At 37.8% G+C, this 25,182-nt stretch overlaps 1 protein-coding gene across 1 annotated transcript in view; it reads right to left on the reverse strand.

The window, feature by feature from the left end:
- LOC127692777 (solute carrier organic anion transporter family member 6C1-like) overlaps window positions 1–25,182 on the reverse strand; it is a 111,904-nt gene that overhangs the window by 80,946 nt on the left and 5,776 nt on the right. Inside the window, exons 3-4 of the mRNA XM_052193374.1 lie at window positions 14,654–14,842; window positions 9,923–10,019 (exon numbers count right to left, since the gene is read on the reverse strand). Of these exons, the coding sequence (XP_052049334.1) occupies window positions 9,923–10,019; window positions 14,654–14,842 (286 nt within the window). The remainder of the gene's footprint in view (window positions 1–9,922; window positions 10,020–14,653; window positions 14,843–25,182) is intronic.

A 25,182-nucleotide genomic window follows, 5' to 3' on the forward strand; every position in this document is an offset into this window, starting at 1 on the left:
GGAATCTATTCATATTGATTATTTATAGGCAGATTATCTTATATCAATTTGAATTCTAACTGATTTCAATGATATTTTGCTCATTGTAACACTCAGATATTAATATATTCCAACTTGATTTCTTTATAGAGTGCATACCAAATTTTATTCTTTCAATTTTGCATGCATGTGTATATGTATGGAGATGTTACAGGAGGAGGTCAGAGTACAAACTGCAGGAGTTTATACTTTCTATCAGGTGGGACCTGGCTTCTAAGAAAAGGTCTTCAGTGTTGGTGTCCAACAACTTTGTACAATAAGATATCTTGCTGGCCCTTATCTAATCCTTTTAACATGATTATTTTTGTTATTTGCTTTCCAGAAATTCTAATCAAGATGTTTATTTCTCTGAGTGTGTAGTCACTTTTGCTGTTTAAAAGCTAGATATCACCCTAGAGTCATCTTTCTCACGGTTCTCTTTTGTAGGTGATGTAGGTTTTACAGCAATACAATGGATAAACAGATGCAAACATTCTCGATAAAATATTTGCAAACCGAACACAGAAGCATATCCAAAATGTCAGCTGCTATCTAGGCCTTGTCCCAGAGATGCAGATATCATTTCACATACTTAATTCAATAAATATACTTAACTACATTAAACAGACTTAATGACAAAAATCACACAATCACTACATTAGACACAAAAGAGACCTTCCACAAATGCAACATTTCTTTATGATAAAAGTTCTGGATACTCTGGAGATAGAAGGTACCTACCTCAACAAAGCACAGATGATTTATATCAAGCTCACATCCAAAATCAACTAAATGGAAATAAACTTTAAAAATTGCTACTAAAATTTGAACCAGGAACAAAGGACTCTTTCCATCCTTACTCGGTTTAGTACTTGAAATCTCACACAGAGCAGTAAGACAACTGAAGGATGTCAAGGAGATACAAATACAATAGGAAAACCAACAAACAATCTTTATTTTTAGGTGTTATGGTTTTATGAATAAAAGACCATAAACATTTCATGACAAAACATCTACAACCAATAAACATTTTCAGCAGAACAGCTTGAAACAAAACCAACACAGAAAATTCAGAAGCCTTCACATATACAATTGAAAAATAGGCTAAGAAAGAAATCAATGAAACAACATATTATACAACAGCCTCAAAAATACATTGAGTGAAAAACCATGTAATAAAAACTTAATATATTAATGAGAAGATGGGGTCAAAGGACTAATTTAGTGGAAATGGATATTCTAATATTGAAGAACAGATTTAAGAAATCTCATGAAATTTCCAACACCCTTCTTTGCAAATAGAAACAAACTCAATTTCATATGAACACACACAGACAGACAGACAGACACACACACACACACACACACACACACCCTGAATGGTGAATGGATTGCTGAAACTATCACTATCTCTGAATTCTAGTTTTACAAGAAACTAAGATAGTAAAAACAGCATGGTATTAACATGAAAACAGACACACTGATCAATGGAATCAACCTGAATCCAGACATAATTCTATGTGTATGGACACTGCATTTTTTACTAATAGATAAAAAATAAATACCAGAGAAAAGATTACCTTCAATAAATGGTGGTGGTAAAAGTGGCTGCGATATAAAAATGCAAATAGATCCATAACTATCTCTCTGAATGAAACTCAACTCTAAGTGGATCACTGACATTAACCTAAAACCAGGTATGCTGTTACTCAGAGAGGAAAAGTGAGAAATAAGCTTGAACTCACTGACATAAGACAGAACTTTCCAACAGGACGCCAGTAGCAAAGGCACTAAGACCAAACACTAATTAATGGGATCTCATGAAGCTAAAAATAAGGTAAAGCAAGCAGAGCATCCTTCCAGTAAAGCTGCAGCCAAAAGAACAGTTAAAAGGCAAATATATGTCTGGTAAAATGTTAGTAGCTACAGTATATAAGGAACTAAAACACTGAGCAGCAGAAAATAACCCAATTTAAAATGATATGCAGAACTCAGCAGAGAGTCTCAAAAGATAAGATACAAAGGTTCATGTAACACTTAAAAGAAATGCTCAGCAACTTTATCTGTCACGGAAATGCAAATTATGATACCCAAGAACAGGGAAAGAGAGGGCCCTGGTTCTGAAAAGAGTTGATCCAGCATTGTAGGGAAGTACCAGGACAGGGAAATGGGAGGGGGGGTGATTGGGAAATGGGCTGAGGGAAGAGGACTTATGAGACGGATGGGGAGGGGGGGACGGGGAAAGAGGAAAGCATTCGGAATGTAAACAAAGAATACAGAAAAAAAAGATTTCATTTCATACAAGTCACAACTACCAAGATCAATAAAACAAATGATAGAACATGCAGATAAGAGTGCCCACTGGTAGGGTCAGTATAGAAAATTAGGGTAAAGGTTCCACCAGGAAGTTGAGTGCAAATCTATATCAATCAAATTATACTACTATTTGAAAATTATCAAAGGGATTCTACTGTAATACTTGTTTATTCACATTCATTGAATCTGGGTTCTACATTATGAATAACTCCAGAAGTTAAGTACCAAATAAGGGGCCAGCAAGAACACAATCTCCCGTGTTTGAGGGGCGGCAGTGGAGGTGGCAGCAGCAGAGGTGGTAGCGGCAGTAGCGGCAGCAGCAGTAGCAGCTGGTCCAGCGGAAGGGCCATCAGCAGTGGAAGCAAGGTGACAGGGTTCAGGCAGACCTTGCGCCCACTACCACTGACCTTTGCTGGCCAGCCGAGCTGCAAGCGCTGGCAAATTTACAGCGCCTTTCAACCCACAGAAGCCACATCAGAAATCTGCTTCCCGCCAGTCAGTTACGAGAGACTCTTCGCCATCTTGGATCTCAGGCGCCAGAGAAATCCGACAGACTGAGGTACGCAAATATAATCCGAGGCCAACATCGCGGGGGTCTAAGCCCAACTGGCGTTGGCCTACACCCAGGCCGTGGGCTGTTCGGGGGGCCATCGGGGTGCCAACCTGGCCAGGAGGTTGTTTGCCGCCATTTTCACTATGGGATGCCAGAGAGTTCTAGCAGGCAAAGTCAGCTAACAGGCATAGCCCAAGGCTAACATAGTAGGGGTCTAAACCCGACAGGCCTTGGACTGACCCCAGGCCCTGGGCTGCTCCATGGGCCATCTGTGTGCCAACCCGGCCAGGAGGTTGGTAGCCTAGCAGACTATCCTGGCACTTTCAGGGAGTGATGCACACTCCACCATTCTGGCCACCTGACAGAACCAATTAACAGTCATAGCCCAAGGGGAACTTTGCTCGGACCTTAGCCTGCCAAGCTTTGCCTAGACTCGGGGCCTCAGCAGCTAGGCTAGCCTTGTGTGCACCAACACGGTTGGGAGATCGGCTGCCCAGCAGAGTGACCAGCACTCGGAAAAGGTCACACAGCATAGACCATCAACACTCACTGAAGAAGCAAACTGGCACCGCCTGGTTCACACGGACAATCTGGGCAAGGCACACTAGGGCTGCAAGGGCACCCAAGAGAAGGACAGCACATCAGCAATCTGTAACAGGGGAAACCCATCCATCCAGTGTTGTAGAAAGAGCCCTACAGCCCCACAGAAGGCACAAATACCAGCCAGAGACAAGACCAACTAGCTCCAGAAATAACAAGATGGCAAAGGGCAAGCGCAGGAACACTACTAATAGAAATCTAGGCAATATGGCAGCGTCTGAACCAAACTCTCCAACATCAGCAAGTCCTGGTTACACAAACACACCAGAAAAACAAGATTTGGATTTAAAATCACTGTTCATGATGCTGCTAGAAGAACACAAAAAGGACATAAATGAATCTCTTAAAGAAATACAGGGGAACATGAATAAGCTAGAAACCTGTATAAAGGAACCACAAAAATCACTTAAAGAAATTCACGAGAATAAGGCTCAAGAGATAGAAGCCAATAAAGAAGAAACACACACACACACACACAAACTTTAAAGAAATGCAGGAGAAAGTGAGTCAAACAGCAGAAGTCATGAAAGAGGAAACACAAAAATCTCTTAAAGAATTACAGGAAAACACAAACAAGCATGTGAAGGAGCTAAGCAAAACCATCAAGGATCTAAAATCAGAAGTAGAAACAACTAAGAAATCACAAAGGGAGACAACTTTGGAGATAGAAAACCTTGAGAAGAAATCAGGGGCCATAGATGCAAATATCAACAACAGGATACAAGAGATGGAAGAAAGAATCTCAGATGCTGAAGATACCATAGAAACCATTGACTCAACAGTCAAAGAAAATACAAAATGCAAAAAGCTTGTATCCCAGAACATCAAGGAAATCCATGACACAATGAAAAGACCAAACCTAAGGATTACATGTATAGATGAGAGTGAAGACTTACAGCTGAAAGGGCCAGCAAGTATCTTCAACAAAATTATGGAAGAAAAGTTTCCCAACTTAAAGAGAGAGATGCCCATGAATATACAAGAAGCTTACAGAACTCCAAATAGACTGGACCTGAGCAGAAATACCTCTCATCACATAATAATCAAAACCCCAAATGTACTAAACAAAGAAATAATATTAAAGGCAGCAAGAGAAAAAGGCCAAGTAACATATAAAAGAAGACCTATCAGAATCACACCAGAATTCTCACCAGAGACCAGAAGATCCTGGGCAGATCTCATGCAGACTCTAAGAGAACACAAATGTCAGCCAAGACTACTATACCCAGCAAAACTCTCAATCACTATAGATGGAGAAACCAAGATATTCCATGACAAAACCAAATTTACACAATATCTTTCTACAAACCCAGCTCTACAAAGAATAATAGGAGGAAAACTCCAATATAAGGAGGCAAACGACACCAAGAAAAAAGCAAGACAGTTACCTTCTTTCATCAAACCCAAAAGAAGATAACCACTCAAATATAAAAATAACATCGAAAATGACAGGAAGAAATAATCACTATTCCTTAATATCTCTTAAAGTCAATGGACTCAACTCCCCAATAAAAAGACATAGACAAACAGACTGGATAAGGAAACAGGACCCTACATTTTGCTGCATACAGGAAACACACCTCAATGTCAAAGACAAAAACCAACTTAGAGCAAAAGGCTAGAAGACAATTTTACAAGCCTATGGTCTCAGGAAAGGAGCCAGAGTACCCATTCTAATATCAGATAAAATTGACTTTCAACCCAAAGTCATCAAAAGAGATACAGAAGGACACTTCTTGCTGGCCAAAGGAAAAGTCCACCAAGAAGAACTTTCAATTCTGAATATCTATGCGCCAAATGCAAGGACACCCTCATTCGTAAAAGAAACTTTACTAAAGCTCAAAGCACACATTACACCTAACACAATAATTGTGAGTGACTTCAACACTCCACTCTCCTCAATGGACCAATCAGAAAAATAGAAACTAAACAGGGACACAATAAATTAATTGAAGCTTTGGACCAATTGGACTTGACTGATATTGATAGAACATTTCATCCTAAAGCAAAAGAATATACCTTTTTCTCAGCACCTCATGGTACCTTCTCCAAAACTGACCATATAACTGGTCACAAGACAGACCTCAACAAATATAAAAAGATCGAACTAATCCCATGCCTCCTATCAGATCACTATGGAGTAAGAGTGGTCTTCAATACCAGCAAAAACAACAGAAAGCCCACATACACATGGAGGCTGAACAATACTCTACTCAATGACACCTTGGCCAAAGAAGAAATAAAGAAATCAGAGACTTTAGAATTTAATGAAAATGAAGGCACAACATACCCAAATCTTTGGGACACAATGAAAGCAGTGCTAAGAGAAAAACTCATAGCCCTGAGTGCCTCCAAAAAGAAAATGGAGAATGCATACATTAGCAGCTTAACGGCACACCAGAAAGCCCTGGAACAAAAAGAAGCCAATTCACCCAGGAGGAGTAGAAGACAGGATATCATCAAACTCAGGGTTGAAATCAGTCAAGTGGAAACAAAGAGAACCATACAAAGAATCAACGAATACAGGAGCTGGTTCTTTGAGAAAATCAACAAGATAGATAAACCGTTAGCCAGACTGACCAAAGGGCACAGAGAAAGTATCCAAATTAACAAAATTAGAAATGAAAAGGGGGATTAACAACAGAAACTGAGGAAATTCAAAAAAATCATCAGGTCCTACTACAAAAGCCTATATTCAAAATAACTGGAGAATCTGGAGGAAATGGACAATTTCCTTGACAGATACCAAATACCAAAATTAAATCAGGACCAAATAGATCATCTAAACAGTCCCATAAGCCCTAAAGAAATAGAAGGGGTCATAGAAACCCTTCCAACCAAGAAAAGCGCAGGACCAGATGGCTTTAGTGCAGAATTCTATCAGAGCTTCAAATACTCTTCAATACTATTCAAACTATTCCACAAAATAGAAACAGAGGGAACACTACCCAATTTCTTCTATGAAGCCACAATTACGCTGATACCAAAACCACACAAAGATCCAATAAAGAAAGAGAACTCCAGACCAATTTCCCTTATGAACATCGATGCAAAAATACTCAATAAAATTCTTGCCAACCGGATTCATAAACACATAAAAACAATCATCCACCATGATCAAGTAGGCTTTATTCCAGGGATGCAGGGTTGGTTCAATATATGGAAATCCATCAATACAATCCACTACATAAACAAACTCAAAGAAAAAAAAAACACATGGTCATTTCATTGGATGCTGAAAAAGCATTTGACAAAATTCAGCATCCTTTCATGCTTAAAGTCTTGGAAAGAGCAGGAATTCAAGGCCCATACCTAAACATAGTAAAAGCAATATACAGCAAACCAGTAGCCAGCATCAAACTAAATGGAGAGAACCTTGAAGCAATCCCACTAAAATCAGGGACTAGACAGGGCTGCCCACCTTTCTCCTTATCCTTTCAATATTGTACTTGATGTACTAGCTCAGGCAATTAGACAACATAAGGAGGTCAAAGGGATACAAATTGGAAAGGAAGAAGTCAAACTATCATTATTTGCAGGTGATATGATAGTCTACCTAAGTGACCCAAAAAACTCCATTAGAGAACTCCTACAGCTAATAAACAACTTCAGCAAAGTGTCTAGATAAAATTAACTCAAGCAAATCAGTAGCCTTGCTATACTCAAAGGATAAGCAGGCTGAGAAAGAAATTAGGGAAATGGCACCATTCACAATAGCCACAAACTGTATAAAGTACATTGGGGTGACTCTTACCAAACATGTGAAAGATCTGTATGACAAGAATTTCAAGACTCTGAAGAAGGAAATGGAAGAAGACCTCAAAATGGAAAAATCTCCCATGCTCATGGATCGGCAGGATTAATATAGTTAAAATGGCCATTTCGCCAAAAGCAATATACAAATTCAATGCAATATCCATCAAAATCCCAACTCAATTCTTCATAGAGTTAGAAAGAGCAATTCTCAAATTCATCTTGAATAACAAAAAACCCAGAATAGCTAAAACTATTCTCAACAACAAAAGAAATTCTGGGGGAAACAGTATCCCTGACCTCAAGCAATACTACAGAGCAGTAGTGTTAAAAACTGTGTGGTATTGGTACAGTGACAGGCAAGCAGATCAATGGAACAGGATTGAAGATCCAGAAATGAACCCACACACCTATGGCCACTTGATCTTTGACAAAGGGGCTGAAAACATCCAATGGAAAAAGATTGCCTTTTAAAGAAATGGTGCTGGTTCACCTGGAGGTCAGCATGCAGAAGAATGCAAATTGATCCATCCTTGGCTCTTTGTACTAAGCTCAAATCCAAATGGATCAAGGACCTCCACATAAAGTTAGACACTCTGAAGCTATTAAAAAAGAAACTGGGGAAGACCCTTGAGGACATCGGTACAGGGGGAAAGTTCCTAAACAGATCACCAATAGCGTATGCTCTAAGATCAAGAATTGGCAAATGGGACCTCGTAAAATTACAAAGTTTCTGTAAAGCAAAGGACACCATCAAAAAGGACAAAATGGCAACCAACAAATTGGGAAAAGACCTTCACCAACCCTACATCAGATAGAGGGCTAATATCCAATATATACAAAGAACTCAAGAAGTTAGACTCCAGAAAACCAAATAACCCTATTAAAAAATGGGGTACAGAGTTAAAAAAAGAATTCTCACCTGAAGAACTTCAGATGGCAGAGAAACATCTTAAAAAATGCTCAACTTTGTTAGTCATTAGGGAAATGGAAATCAAAACAACCCTAAGATTTCACCTTACACCAGTGAGAATGGCTAAGATTAAAAACTCAGGAGACAGCAGGTATGGCAGGGATGTGGAGAAAGAGGAACACTCCTCCACTGCTGGTGGGGTTTCAAATTGGTGCAATCAGTCTGGTGGTTCCTCAGAAAACTGGGCATGTCACTTCTGAAAGATCCTGCTATACCACTCCTGGGCATATACCTAGAGGATTCCCCAGCATGTAATAAGGATACATGCTCCACTATGTTCATAGCAGCCCTATTTATAATAGCCAGAAGCTGGAAAGAACCCAGGTATCCCTCAACAGAAGAATGGATGCAAAAAATGTGGTATATATACACAATGGAGTATTATTCAGCCATTAGAAACAATGAATTCATGAAATTCTTAGGCAAATGGATGGAGCTGGAGAACATCATACTAAGTGAGGTAACCCAATCTCAAAAGATCAATCATGGTATGTACTCACTAAGAAATGGATATTAGCCTGGAAAACTGGAATATCCAAAACATAATCCACACATCAAATGAGATACAAGAAGAACGGAGGAGTGGCCCCTGGTTCGGGAAAGACTCAGTGTAGCAGTATAAGGTGAAACCAGAACCGGGAAGTGGGAGACGGTGGGTGGGAGAACAGGGGGAGGGAAGGGGGCTTATGTGACTTTCGGGGAGTGGGAGACCAGAAAAGGGGAAATCATTTGAAATGTAAATAAAAAATATATCGAATAAAATAAAAATACATAGAAAAAAAAAAAAAGAACACAATCTCCCAAGGAAGCAGAATACAACACAGTGTTATTGACATTTAAGAAAGAGACTAGAATGGGAGGGATAAAGAGGGAAGAATACAAATGCACAGGTAAAGGAAGAAATATAAGGGCATAATCTAACTGAAGTCTTTTTCAAATTTCACATGGAAACATACTACACTTAATTTATTCCTGGGATGTGACAGCATAAGACATCTAGTTGGGGCACTGTATACCCAATTATTTGATGAATCTATTTGAATTATTTTCATACATGTATTTATTTCTAAGCTTCTACTATAGTATAGTAGTGTCTTTCCATGGTAGACATGCTGTTATGTCATTTTTTTAATTCATTCAGAATACAGAAGAAAAAAACAGCCATACTCACAAAAATGAAAATAAAAATAAAAGACCAACAAAACAATGAAATAAATGATAAAACTAAACAAAATGAAAAAAATTCATCAAAAAACTTTGAATTCATTTTGTATCGGCTAAATCTCACAATGGGACCTTCTGTGGAGTGCTATGGTTACATGTAGTGACAATCTGCTATAGAAAACTTATTATCCCTATGTATATAACATCATGTGGGTAGGGAGGTAGCTGGGAGGAGTTTGGTGCAAGGGAAGAATGTGAAAATATATTGCATGAAAAATATCTTTTAATTAAATACAAACCTATTACTGTTGTGGTTCATTGAATGAGTATTGTATGTCTTTAACAACAGAACATAAAAACTATTGACCTTTTGAGTCATCACATTTATTATATTTCAAACAGTAAACATACAAATGCACAGTATAATTGTACTTCTATTTACATATATGTACACATCACCCACAGTTTAATACATTTGCTATGTATTATTCAACATGTGCTTTATACAGCATAACCTAAGTAGAATAGTAAATAGTATGACTTACACTGCTTTCATAGCTTCTTTCACAGGCATCTGAAAATTTTTTAGTCCTAGTAGAAAACCCATAATGTATCCGAATGTTAGTGAAGCATCTGCAATAGCTTAAAAAGGAACACAGAACAAAAAAGCTTAACAATCACACTTGGCCAAATAAAATAGAAATGAACTATCTTAGTGATATCTATAATTTTTCATGCCATTCTCTATTATTTGGCAAAGATGGGTAGGAACAGAGGAAGAAATAGGAACTAGTGAAAAATGGAGGAGAGAGAAAGCTGTATATATTTCTGGAATTTATTCTAGCAAGTTTCTAACTAATGTGACAAGAAGCTTGTGATAAATTCATGTAAGAGTTGATGATATTCTTAGAGTTGATGCTAGTCCTGAGACACAGTTTCTACTTCTTTGGGTATAGTGAGTGTGCCCTGTTATGACTCTACATTGTTGAGTGAGGACTGTTCTTATAACCCAAGTCATGTATTTTACTAAATACCTGAAGATTGTGAATATTAATTGTACCTAAAACAATCTCAGACGTCCATCTAACTACTGACTGGCAGTACAACTGAGTGGCATAGCATTTTATCTAATCAAGTATCAGATATGCATAATTTAATTATTAATTTAATTTTATCTTAATCTATATATATTCAATTTAGCATGAATATATTTATATTCAATATGAACATAAATTAATTATATTTCCTATAGTATATCACTATGGATGTTATCAAAGTAAATATAAAATAAGTTTATGATTTTAAAAATGTTATCCAACCATTAATCTGCCTGTCTGTCTCTATACCAATACAATCCAGTTTTTATCACTATGGCTCTATAGTACAATTTGAGGTCAGGGATGGTGATTGTACCAGTGTTTTTTGTTGTTGTTGTTGTTTTATTATTATTATTGAGAATGGTTTTCACTATACTGGGATTTTTGTTCGGAATTGTACTTTTTATCTCTTTGAAGAAATGAGTTGGAATTTTGATAGGGATTGCATTCAATCAGTATATTGCTTTTGGTAAGACCTGGATATAATCCCAAACACCTATGGTCACTTGATCTTTGTCAAATAAAGCCATCCAATGGAAAAAATATAGCATTTTCAACAAATGTTACTGGATCAACTGTTGGGCAATATATAGAAGAACACCAATTGATCCATTCTTAGCTCCTTGTATCTATCTCAAATCCAATTGAGTCAAGAACTTCCACATAAAATCATATATGCTAAATCTAAAAGAGAAAGCAGAAAAGACATTGGCACAGGAAAAAAATTTCTTGAACAGAATACCAATGACTCATGCTCTAATACCAACAAATTAAAAATGGGACCTCATGAATTTGAAAAACTTCTGTAAGGCAAAGGAAACTTTCAACAGGGCAAATGACAACCCACATATTGGGAGAAGATCTTTATCAAACCTCTGAGAGAGGGCTAATATCCAAAGTACAGAAAGAACTCAAGAAGTTAGGCCTGAGAGGATGAAATAACCCTATTTAAAATGGGGTACATAGCTAAATAAATAAATCTCAACTAAAGAACTTGAATGACTGAGAAGAAGGAGGAAGACCAAAGTGAAGATACTTCATAACAATACAATCAAGGGAGTTAGCGGGTGAGAGGAACTCTGAAGGGAGAGAGGAGGGGGAGGGAATAAAATGGGGACATGACATGTATGGGAGGAGACAGAGAAGAAGTATAGGGAGTCAGGAAATTGAACAGAGGTGTGTAGCAATGGAGGATGTGGAACTGGGGTAGCCACCAGTAAGTCCCAGAAGCCAGGAAAGCAAGAGGCTCCCAGGACCCAATCAGGATGACATTAGCTGAATACCAAAAAATGGAGATCATATCCAGAGGCTTGGCATGGCCCCCAAATGAGGGATAGGGCCATCTCTAAAGTTTCAATTCATAATTGTTCCTGTCTAAAGGAAATACAGGGACAAAAAGTAGCAGAGACTGAAGGAAAAGCAATCTAGAGACTGCCCTACCTGGGGATCCAATCCCATATACAGCTACCAAACTCAGACACTATTGCTGATGCCAAGACATGCTTGCTGATAGGAGCCTTATATAGCCAACTCTTGAGAGTCTCTGCCAGATCTTGACCAATACAGATGTGGATTATTGCAGCCAACAATTGATTGAGCATGGAACCTCATATGGAAGAGTTAGGGGAAAGACTGTAGGTGCGGAAAGGGTTCACATGCCCATAGGAAAAACAAAAATATCAACCAGGCTGATCCCCACCCCCCACAGAGCTTACATGGATTAAACCACTAATCAAAAAATACACATGGAGAGACTCAGGGCTCCAGCTGCATATGTAGCAGAGAATGACCTTATTTGGCATGGATTGGAGGAGAGGCCCTTGATCATGTGAAGTGTTGATGTCCCAGTATAGTGGAATCTTAGAGCAGTGAAGCAGGAGTGTGTAGGTGGGTGGGAGAGCAGCCTCATAGACAACAAGGGGAGGAGGATGGGATAGGGGTTATGTGGAGGAGAAACATGGAAAGTGGATAATATTTGAAATGTAAATAAAATCTATTAAAATTATTTATTATTATCAAAAAAGGAAATGTGCAATATCCCTAGTCATCACAGAAATACAAATCAAAAGAACCCTGAGATTTCTTTTCATTCCAATCAGAATGGCAAAGATAAAAATAAGCAGGTGACAACAGATGCTGGTGAGGATGTGGAGAACATGGAAAACTCCTCCATTGCTGGTGGGACTAAAAGCTTGTAAAACCAGTTTTGAAATCAATCTTGTGGATCCTGAGAAAATTGGAAATAGTACTACCTGAAGACTCAGCTATATTACTACTTGATATATACCAAAATGATGCTTCAACATGTAGCAAGAACAGGTGCTCCACTATGTTCATAGTCATCTTATTTATAATAGCCAGAAGCTGGAAAGAACCTAGATGTCCTTTAATAGAGGAATGGATACAGAAAAAGAGGAATGGATACAGAAAATGTGTTACATTTATGTAATGGAGTACTACGTGCAATTAAAAATAATGACTTCATGAAAATTGCAGGCAAATCGCTGGAACTAGAAAATATCCTAAGTGCAATAACCAGACACAAAAAAACACACATGGGATGTACTCACTGATAAGTGCATATTAGTCCAAAAGCATCTCAGAATGCCCATGATATAACCCACAAGCCATACGGAGCTTAACCATAAGGAAGACCAAAAGGTAGATGCTTCAAAGCTACATAGAACTGGGAACAAAATAAATACAGGAGGTAGAGGGAAGGAGGGACCTTGGAGGGAGACAGGAAATGGAGAGAAAATGGGAGCAGGTTTGGGTATTGGAAGGCACAGGAGAGAATTATAGAGGACCAGAAAATTGAATAGAAGCATGCAGCATTGGGGGATGGCGGATGACTACTAGTGTTAGCCACTAGAAAGTCCTAGACTCTGGGGAAGCAAGAAGCTCCCAGGACTCAATGGTGATGACTTTAGCAGAAATAACCAACAAAGCAAAGATACAACCTGTAGAGACCACCTCCTGTAGATAGGCATCGGCCCCAGTTGAAGGATAGGGTTACCCACTCAGCACAAATTTTTAACTCAGAAATGTTCCTATCCAAAAAAAGACAGAGATAAAAAATGGAACAGATGCTGAAGGAAAGGCCATCCAGAGACTGCCCCACTTAGGGATTTCCCATCTATAGACAGTAAACCCCCACACTATTGCTGATACCAAGAATCTCTTGCTGACAGGAGCATTATATGGTTGTTTTCTGAGAGGATCTATCAGCACCTGACCAATACCGATGCAGATACTCAGAGCCAACAGTTGGACTGAGCTCAGGAACCCCAAATGGAAGAGCTAGGGGAAGGCCTGATGGTGCTGAAGAAGATTTCAACTACATCGGAAGAACAATGTCGTCCAGCTGGACCACCCAGAGCTCCCAGGGACTACACCACCAACCAAAGAGTACTCATGGAAGAAGCCAGGATTTCAGATACATATGAAAGAGGATAGCTTTATCTGACATCAATAGGAGGGGAGGGAGGCTTGATGCAACAGCATAGAAGTATGCTAAGGGATGAGGTGGGAGTAGCTAAGCTGGTGGAGGAACACACTCTCTTAGAGGCAGAGGAGAGGGGGGATAGGAGGGATGGGATAGGGAAACTGTGGAAAGATAACCAGGAAGGGGATATATTTTGAAATGTAAATACATAAGATGATTAATAAAAAGAAAAAAATGATATCTAACATGTCTGTGAAAATCTTGCCTATCAGGATCAGAATCTATTACTGGTTTCCAGATAGATTACTTAGGATTCGGTAAATACTTATTTAATGCAGGACACAGTTTCACAAGAACTGTAAAATGAAGAGATGATACTGTGCGTAGCTATCTCCTTCTAAACCCCCCGCCCCCGTACCATTCTCTATCCTTTCATTGACCCTCCATGTCCCTCCCCACTCTCTCAGGAAAAGAGAAACAGAGACACAGAGAAAATTTTACCACTTAAAACATGCCTATACTTTCTATTCCTGGAAAACTTTTCAGTGACATTTAGGTGACTTTACTAGTGTTCCTACTCTCATAAGTAGATGTATCAATGTGATTTGGAAGTTATAAAATAAGTCATCACTCTTTAGTACAATGTCATTACCTAGACACCAGAACTTACCTATCAGTTAAACCACACAGAAATCTGATACTCAAAATCGCCCATACATATTTAAAAAACTTGCCTAAATATAATCCAGCTGAGAATGTGGGAACGTGGTCAAAAATGAAAGTTATGGCAAGCACATGAAGTGGTATTCCTGCTATTCCATGGAGGAACTGCCCGAGGATGAAGAGATATACACATATTAATTTGTGTGGTATTACTGATGCCCCACAAACTTTAGGTTTTCTTCCATAAATGCACAAATGCTCTGAAAGATAAGAAGTATGTTATACTGAATTGAGTTCAAAATTAAATTTTCAGTTAATTTTCTGTTACTATCAGCACCATGCTTTTCTTGTTAGATTGAGTTTAGTCATATAACCAATGCAGCATTATGTTTTAAATAGAAATAGCACATTAAAAGAAAATGGGTGAGAATACTGGAAGAGAAATACAGATTATGAAATAGTATAGTTACTTATATGCACAAGATTACATGTATACAGATACTCTTATATACACGCACATTTTTACATGCATAATACATATTGTACTCATTTTCCAATACCTTGAATCCTGTTCTTCTGATATTTATCTGCAGAATAACAGCACTTGCAATGCCCTGGATAGTTCACCATCTGAATATAATTCCATGGTCCTTTCTTTAGCAATCTTTAAATTAAATATACACTACTCCTAGGATTAAATAATTTCCTATTTTAGACCCTTGAACTTCTATAATATACTATTTTGGTTTGTATATGAAATACCTCTCTAAAGTCTCACAGATTCAATGTCATTCTCTGTTGATATTATTTGGAGAGTTCCTACAAGTATGAGAGAGAGACTGAGACACCTCCTTGTCTCTGAAAGGAATATCTTGTCCCAGATATTTCCTGTCTTTACTCTGCATTGTTCCACCATGAGGTCAACTGGCTTCCTTTGCATACTCCCAGTGTTCTGCCTGGTCATGGCTCAGAGTCTATGGAGCCTAGCAACCATGGAGGGAACACTCTGAAACCATGAATTAAAAAGACATATTCCCTACTGTTTCTTTTTCTGACGTTTTTTGCACAGCAACAAGACAACTAAGTGAACATAGGATTACAAAGACAAAGTATTAAATGATAAAGATTTCCTTAGGTAGTTTGTGGTCAACTACCCATTTTATTTTAAAATCATTTAGATCACAGGTTATTTCTTAATTTTCTTATTCACATGGTTATAGGGTTTGTGCATTTATACTTATTAGTAGACAGGCAGTACTAAGCACATAATAGTAAACCATAACTATTATGACGATCTTGGGTGAAAATTTACACATGCTTGCAAAATGTTATTGGGGAAACTGATAAAGTGACATACCACCTTTTATACCAGTGAAATGGCTTCTGGTGTAGTTTGTGTGAAGCAATACTTAACTCAGTGGAAAGTGGGAAGCTGCACTAAAATTATGATTTAGCTTAGCATATAGCTCCTTTGTTTTTTTAAATACATTCTGTGTTCAATGGGTATTTAAGACATTTCATACATATATGTAATATATTCAGACAGATGTCATATCTTTACTATTTCACTCTGCTTCAGATTCCCGCTCATAGCTTCCACTTTGCAACATGATCCCTTTACAACATTCATAGACTTATTTTTTTAATGGCTGAATAAGTTGTGTTAGAATTCACTTAGGTAGTCTATCATATCATCTGCTTAGCTTATGCTCTAGGATCAAGAGTTGACAAATGGGACCTCATAAAATTACAAAGTTTCTGTAAGGCAAAGGACACCATCAAAAGGACAAATTGGCAACCAACAAATTGGGAAAAGATTTCCACCAGCTCTACATCCAACAGAGGGCTAAAATCCAATATATACAAAGAACTCAAGAATTTAGACCCCAGAAAACCAAATAACCCTATTAAAAATGGGGTACAGAGCTAAACAAACAATTTTCACCCAAAGAACTTTGGATGGCTGAGAAGCATCTTAAAAAATGCTCAGCATCATTAGTCATTAGGGAAATGCAAATCAAAACAACCCTGAGATTTCACCTTACCCCAGTCAGAATGGCTAAGATTAAAAACTCAGGAGACAGCAGATGTTGGCAAAGAATGTGGAGAAAGAGGAACTCTCCTCCACTGCTGGTGGGGTTTCAAACTGGTATAACCATTCTGGAAATCAGTCTGGCAGTTCTTCAGAAAACTGGGCACATCACTTACAAAAGATCCTGCTATACCACTCCTGGGCATATACCTAGCGGATTCCCCAGCATGTAATAAGGATACATGCTCCACTATGTTCATAGCAGCTCTATTTATAATAGCCAGAAGCTGGAAAGAACCCAGGTATCCCTCAACAGAGGAATGGTTACAAAAAATGTGGTATATATACACAATGGAGTATTATTCAGCCATTAGAAACAACGAATTCATGAAATTCTTAGGTAAATGGATGGAGCTGGAGAACATCATACTAAATGAGGTAATCCAGTCTCAAAAGATCAATCATGGTATGCACTCACTAATAAATGGATATTAGCCTAGAAAATTGGAATACCCAAAACATAATCCATATATCAAATGATGTACAAGAAGAATGGAGGAGTGGCCCCTGGTTCTGGAAAGACTCAGTGTAGCAGTACAGGGCAAAACCAGAACAGGGAAGTGGGAAGGGGTGGATGGGGGAATAGGAGGAGGGAAGGGGGTTATGGGACTTTCGGGAGTGGGAAGCCAGAAAAGAGGAAATTATTTGAAATGTAAATAAAAAATATATCGAACAAAAAAAATAAAAACTCTTTGTAAATTAAACAAAATAAAATAAGAAAGAAGTTGTGTTAGAATTGTTTACTAAAAGACAAAAGAGGGGTTATTTGTAGGAATTGTGGACCCTGTTCACCTTGCCAGGAACTCTTCTTCCTCTCTCTCTCTCTCTCTCTCTCTCTCTCTCTCTCTCTCTCTCTCTCTCTCTCTCTCTCTCTCCAGAGAAACACCTAGCTACATGTACATCTACAGGAATGCATTGGAAGATAATTTTCCATCTGTGATAGTGTGTTCACAGAAGCTATCTCAGGTACCTGATGTGAAGACATTTCCTGCTTCCTTGAGTTCAAGACTACAATGGAGTCTTCATGCCTAAGTTCAATGTTTCACACAACTTTTCACACCCTCTATCCCATCTAGCTCTTTCCTCCTTCTGCCTCTTCTTCTGCAATGTTCTGTGGTCCTGGTGGAACTCAATTATGAATGAGCCTATAACAGCCACCCTTTCTTAATTCTTATTCTTCTCAACTTTCCAGCTAATGTCTTTTAGTATGTGATCTAAATAATCCTTTAAAACTCCTTTAAAACTCCCGTTGGAATGTTTCTGTTAACTATCTCTGACCTATGTGAATTTTTCTGTGTCATTGGCATGTCTTTAATATTTTCTTTCTTTTACAATGTGAAAACTCTCAGTAAAATTCCAACCTTACTCAAATTATTATTTTTCTGAGATCTCTAGCTATACTTTTGAGCTGATGAAAAGCATGTGAACCATCCTTGCTCCTGTGACTGAGTAGACAGGTGCAGACAGGTACATAGGGATCACCCAAGTAGAAGATCACATGGGACACTGCCTGCCAGGGCTCCACCTATACCTAGAAGGTGGGCAATGCCACTGCAGTCTGTGCACCTTCCCTGTCAGGGGACATCTGTACTGCAGGAAGTCTCTCAGTTAGAGGTGAGGCCACCATCTTCACTCTTACTACTGAGTGGGCTGCTGCAACTAGGAATGTAGAGAACACCTGAGAGTAAGATCACGTGGGACTCTGTCTGCCCAGGTCCCACCTGCACCCAGGAGCTGGGCAGTCCCACAGCAATATGTGCCCGGGGAAAGTCAGTCACCCAGGGGTGATGAGATAGGGTTGAAGGCACACAGGAGGGACAAGCACCAGCCAGTGACAGCAGGACCAACAAACACCAGAGATAAGTAGATGGCAAAAGACAAACACAGGAACGTTACTAACAGAAATCAAGACAATATGGCACTATCTGAACCCAATTCTCCCAGAACAGCAAGTCCTGGATACCCCAACACACCAGAAAAGCAAAATTTGAATTTAAAATCACAGGTCATGATGCTGATGGAGATCTTCAAGAAGGACATAAATAACTCCCTTAAAGAAATACAGGAGAACACAGGTAAACAGAGAGAAACCCTTAAGGAACTAAAGGAAAACACAACAAAACAGGTAAAGGAATTGAACAAAACCATTCAGGATCTAAAAACGGGGGTAGAAACAATAAAGAAATCACAAAGGAAACAACTCTGGACATAGAAAACCTAAGAAAGTATTTGGGAGTTATGAATACAAGCATCAATAACAGAACACAAGAGATAGAAGAGAGAATCTCAGATACAAAAGATAACATAGAAAGCATTGATACAACATTCAAAGAAAATGAAAAATGCAAAAATCTCTTGACCCAAATCATCCAGGAAATCCAGGACAAAATAAGAAGACAAAATTTAAGGATTATAGGTATAGAAGAGAGCAAAGATTTCCAACTGAAAGGACCAGTAAATGTCTTCAATAAGGTTATAGAAAAAAACTTCCCTGGAGAGGTTCCCCTGTTCCCAGGAGAACACAAGTAAACAGAGAAAAATCCTTAAGGAACTAAAGGAAAACACAACAAAACAGGTAAAAGAATTGAACAAAACCATCCATGCTTTAAAAATGGAGGTAGAAGCAATAAAGAAATCACAAAGGAAACAACTCTGGGGATAGAAAACCTAAGAAAGAAGTCGGGAGTCATGAATACAAGCATCAATAACAGAATACAAGAAACTTCCATGAACCCATGAACCCATGAACATACAAGAAGCCTACAGAACTCCAAATAGATTTGACCAGAAAAGAAATTCCTCCACTCACATAATAATTAAAATATCAAATGTACTAAACAAAGAAAGAATGTTAAAAGCAGTAATGGAAAAAGGTCTATCAGAATGATACCAGACTTCTCACCAGAGACTATGAAAGTCAGAGGAGCCTGGGCAGATGTCATACAGACCCTAATGGAGCACAAATGCCAACCCAGAGTGCTATATCCAGCAAATCTCTCAATAACCATAGATGGAGAAACCAAGGTATTTCATAATAAAAACAAATTTACACAGTATCCTTCTACAAATCCAGGTGTTCAAAGGAAAATGAATGGAAAACATCAACAAAAGGAGGGAAACTACACACTAGAAAAAGCAAGAAATTTGTCTTTCAACAAACTCAAAAGAAGATAACCACACAAACATAAAATTTACATTAAAAATAGCAAGAAGCAGCAATCACTATTCATTACTATCTCTTAACATCAATGGACTCAGTTCCCCAATAAAAAGACATAAACTTACAGACTGGATACATAAACAGGACCCAGCATTTTTCTGCATACAGGAAACACATCTCAGTGACAAAGAAAAACATTACCTCAGACTAAAAGGCTTGAAAACAGTTTTGTAAGCAAATGGTCCATGGAAACAAGCTGGAGTAGCCATTCTAATATCCAATAAAAAAGACTTTCAACCAAAAGTCCTCAAACAAGACACAGAAGGACACTTTATACTAGTAAAGAAAAAAACTACCAAAAACAACTCTCAATTCTGAACATCTATGCTCCAAATACAAGGGCACCCTCATTTGTAAAAGAAACTTTACTAAAACATAAAACACATATCGCACCCCACACAATAATTGTGGGTGACTTCAACGCCCCACTCCCCTCAATGAACAGATCAGGGAAATACAAACTAAACAGAAACACAGTGAAACTAACATGTTTTGGACCAAATTGATTTAATAGATATCTATAAAACATTTCATCCTAAATCAAAAGAATATACCTTCTGTTCAGCACCTCATGGTACCTTCTCCAAAATTGACCATATAATTGGTCACAAAACCGTCCTCAACAGATGTAAGAATATAAAACTAATCCCATGCCTCCTTTAAGATCACTATGAAATAAGGGTAGTCTTCAATAGCAACAAAAATAACAGAAAGCCCACATACACATGGAAGATGAATAATGCTCTACTCAATGATACCTTGGTTAAGGAAGAAATAAGGAAAGAAATCAAAGACCTTTTAGAATTTAGTGAAAATGAAGGCACAACATACCCAAATTTATGACACACAATGATAGCAGTGCTAAGAGGAAAACTCATAGCTCTGAGTGCCTCCAAAAAGAAGCTGGAGAGAGCATACACTAGCAGCTTAATGGCACACCTGAAAGCTTTAGAACAGAAAGAAGTTAATATACTCAAGAGGAGTGGAAGGCAGGAAATCCTCAAACTCAGGGCTGAAATCAACTAAGTAGAAAGAAGAAGAACTATACAAAGAATCAGCAAAACCAGGAATTGGTTTTTTTGAGAAAATCAACAAGATAGATAAACCTTTAGCCAGACTAACAAGAGGGCCCAGAGACAGTATCCAAATTAACAAAACCAGAAATGAAAAAGGAGAAAAAACAACAGAAACTGAGGAAATTCAAAACATCATCAGATCCTACTACAAAAGCCTATACTCAACACAACTAGAAAATATGAATGAAATGGACAATTTCCCAGACAGATACAAATTGCCAAAGTTCTATCAGGTTCAGATAGACCATCTAAATGGCCCCATAACCCCTAAAGAAATAGAAATTGTCACTGACAGTCTCCAAACCAAAAAAAAAAAAAAAAAAAAAAAAAAAAAAAAAAAAAACCCAAAACCAAACCCACAGGACCAGATGACTTTGTGCAGAATTCTATTAGACCTTCAAAGAAGACCTAACACCAATATTCTTCAAACTATTCCACAAAATAGAAACAGAAGGAACACTACCCAACTTGTTCTATGAAGCCACAATTTTGCTGATACCAAAACCACACAAAGGTCCAAAAAAGAAAGAGAACTTCAGATCAATTTCCCTTATGAACATTGATGCAAAAATACTCAATAAAATTCTTGCCAACCAAATCCAAGAACACATCAAAATGATAATTCACCATGATCAAGTAGGCTTTATCCCAGGGAAGCAGAGATGGTTTAATGTATGGAACTCCATCAATGTAATCCACTACATAAACAAACTCAAAGAAAAAACACCACACAGTTATTTCATTCAATACTGAAAAAGCAATTGACAAAATTCAGCATCCTTTCGTGTTAAAGTTCTTGGAAAGAACTGGAATTCAAGGCCTATACCTAAACATAGTAAAAGCAATATATAGCAAACCAGTAGCCAACATCAAACTCAATGGAGAGAAACTTGAAGCAATCCCACGAAAATTAGGGAATAGAAAAGGGTGCCCACTCTCTCCATATTTATTCAGTATAGTACTTGAAGTTCTAGCTAGAGCAATTAGACAACAAAAGAAGGTCAAATGGATAAAGGAAGAAGTCAGATTATCACTATTTGCAGACGATATGCTAGTATAACTAAGCAACCCAAAAAATTGCACCAAGAACATCTACAGCTGATAAACAACTTTAGCAAAGTGGCCAGATATAAAATTAACTCAAGCAAATCAGTAGCCTTCTTATACTCAAAGGATAAACAGGCTGAGAAAGAAATTAGTGAAATGACACCCTTTACAATAGCCACAAATGATATAAAGTATTTGGTGTGACTCTAATAAAACAAGTGAAAGATCTGTATGACTGAAACTTCGGGTCTCCGAAGAAAGAAAATAAGACCTCAGAAGATGGAAAAATCTTCCACTCTCATGGATCGGCAGGATTAATATAGTAAAAATGGCCATCTTGCCAAAAGCAGTATACATATTCAATGCAATCCCCATCAAAATCCCATCTCAATTCTTCATAGAGCTAGAAAGAGCAGTTCTCAAGTTCATCTGCAATAACAAAAAACCCAGGACAGCTAAAACTATTCTCAACAGTAAAGTACCTACTGGGGGAATCAGTAGCCATGACCTCAACCAGACACTCTGAAACTAATAGAGAAGAAACTGGGGAACAACCTTGAGCACATGGGCACAGGAGGCAAGTTCCTGAACAGAACACCAATAGCTTATGCTCTAAGATCTGTAATTGACATTGGGACCTCATAAAATTACAAAGTTTCTGTAAGGCAAAGGACACTGTCAATAGGATTTTCGAGGGGGTGGGGATCCAGGAAAGGGGAAATCATTTGAAATGTAATAAAAATATATATCTAATAAAAATAAATTAAAAATAAGAAGAAAAGCTTGTGTCATTCAAAAGCCAATTTGACTTGATGATGAATAGACTCAAGAAATTCCTTCAGAGTTATGACAGTCATAAAACATCTCCTGAGTCCATTTCTTTCTTTCTTGTTATAGAATCATGAGCTTACTAGACTACCTATTCTTAAGGATCATATTTCTCAGATTTCCATTGGCTAATCTTTTTTATTATTAACAAAATAATAATTCTCCATTAAGAAAATTAAAAACGACTGATAAGTGACTTAACATCTAAGAAGTATACATAGAAATCTCTAAAAGAGAAACTATCAAGTGGTGGAGTGTGTTCAATACTACAAATTCAGATTAAATGTCTAATTTAAAAACATATAAGGTTTAATTATAGGAAATAGAATGAGTTATGTTAATGACTTGATAAAATTTTTCTACCATCTTAGTTAAAAGTCATGTTGAAATTGATGAAAGAAATATATAGAAAATCAATAAGTTGTCTTTCATACACTCTTGTATGAAAACAAGATTTCAACAGGTGGTAATAAGAATGAGAAGAACTTGGAGCTGGAGTGGTCCTCAGCAATTCAGAGATCTGGGTATTCTCCCAGAGAACCAGCATTCTGTTTCCAGCAGCTAAATGGCAGCTCAAATCTGTCTGCATCTCCATTTCAAGGTAATCTGACAACTAGGCATCAGCATGCACATGCTGTGCATGAATACATGTATGCAAAACACTCAACATATATAATTTTTATGGTATAACACCCCTCCCTCAATTACAATGTAGCCATTATAAATACAAAGAAGACATTAACTCAAGAGTGACAAACTGTGGAAATATACAGGATTGTAGGGAGGGAATAATATGTTATGGTTTATGAAGACAAAACATAGGAGGGGTTGGAAAAGAGAAGGAGGAAGCGTCATTATGCAAAATTGAAAAACAAATATGAGATAGTCAAAATTTAAAATATGGAATGAGATAATTTTATTACGTTTAATCATTAGAACAGAGAGAAGGGAATCTTGTAGACAGCAGTAGAAGGGGGTGACAAATAGAAGGAATGATGAGTAGGAGCATACAGAATGATCACTAAGGGACAGCTCCTTCATTTTCACTGCAGGGAAGAATTGGATACTGATACACAAGTGTAGGCTAATGTACAGCTTCAATGTTAATAAAGTAAGGCAATTTTTCTACATGCTGATATTTTCCATCCAGTATGGGACAATGTAGGAGTTTAGTAAACAACAAAACAAAACCACAACCTTACCCAAACAAAGAAAACACCAAGAAACAAACAAAACAAAACAAAACAAAACAAAACAAACAAAAAATGGAGCGGGAGAACATCATTCTAAGTGAGGTAACCCAGTCTCAAAAGATCAATCATGGTATGCAGTCACTAATAAGTGGATATTAGCTTGGAAAACTGGAATATGGAAAACATAATCCACACATCAAATGAGGTACAAGAAGAACGGAGCAGTGGCCCCTGGTTCTGGAAAGATCCAGTGTATCAGTATAAGACAAAACCAGAACAGGGAAGTGGGAAGGGATGGGTGGGAGAACAGAGGGAGGGAAGGGGGCTTATGTGACTTTCGTGGAGTGGGGAACCAGAAAAGGGGAAATCATTTGAAATGTAAATAAAAAATATATCGAATAAAATAAAAAAAACTAATGTTTTTTCAAAGATTACAATATATTGTGGACTAAATGACTTTCACATGAATAGATCCATTTCTGAAGAAACTAGCACTTCCAATTCACAGGAGTTGATTTATCACAGGATTCAGCAGCCCCTGGCTTAGAAAAAGGGGCAGGTACATGACTTACTCCCAAGGTTTACAATCAGAAGATAAAAGGAAAATGAGATAAAATAGCTGAGGGCACTCACTAGAGGAGATTTGAAAGATTTTGGTATGGCATATTGGCAGAAAGAAATCAATATGCAAATGAAGGGAAGTAGCAACTAGAAGAATTAGGGAAAGATCGTTTTCACTATCCACTAGTCTTTTTTTTTTATTCGATATAATTTTTTATTTACATTTCAAATGATTTCCCCTTTTCTAGCCCCCAACTCCCCGAAAGTCCCATAAGCCCCTTTCACTTCCCCTGTCCTCCCACCCACCCCTTCCCACTTCCCTGTTCTGGTTTTGCCGAATACTGCTTCACTGAGTCTTTCCAGAACAAGGGGCCACTCCTCCTTTCTTCTTGTACCTCATTTGATGTGTGGATTATGTTTTGGGTATTCCAGTTTTCTAGGTTAATATCCACTTATTAGTGAGTGCATACCATGATTCACCTTTTGAGTCTGGGTTACCTCACTTAGTATGATGTTCTCTAGCTCCATCCATTTGCCTAAGAATTTCATGAATTCATTGTTTCTAATGACTGAATAGTACTCC

Source organism: Apodemus sylvaticus, chromosome 9 (genome assembly GCF_947179515.1).
Source record: "Apodemus sylvaticus chromosome 9, mApoSyl1.1, whole genome shotgun sequence".
NCBI classification, from domain to species: Eukaryota; Metazoa; Chordata; class Mammalia; order Rodentia; family Muridae; genus Apodemus; species Apodemus sylvaticus.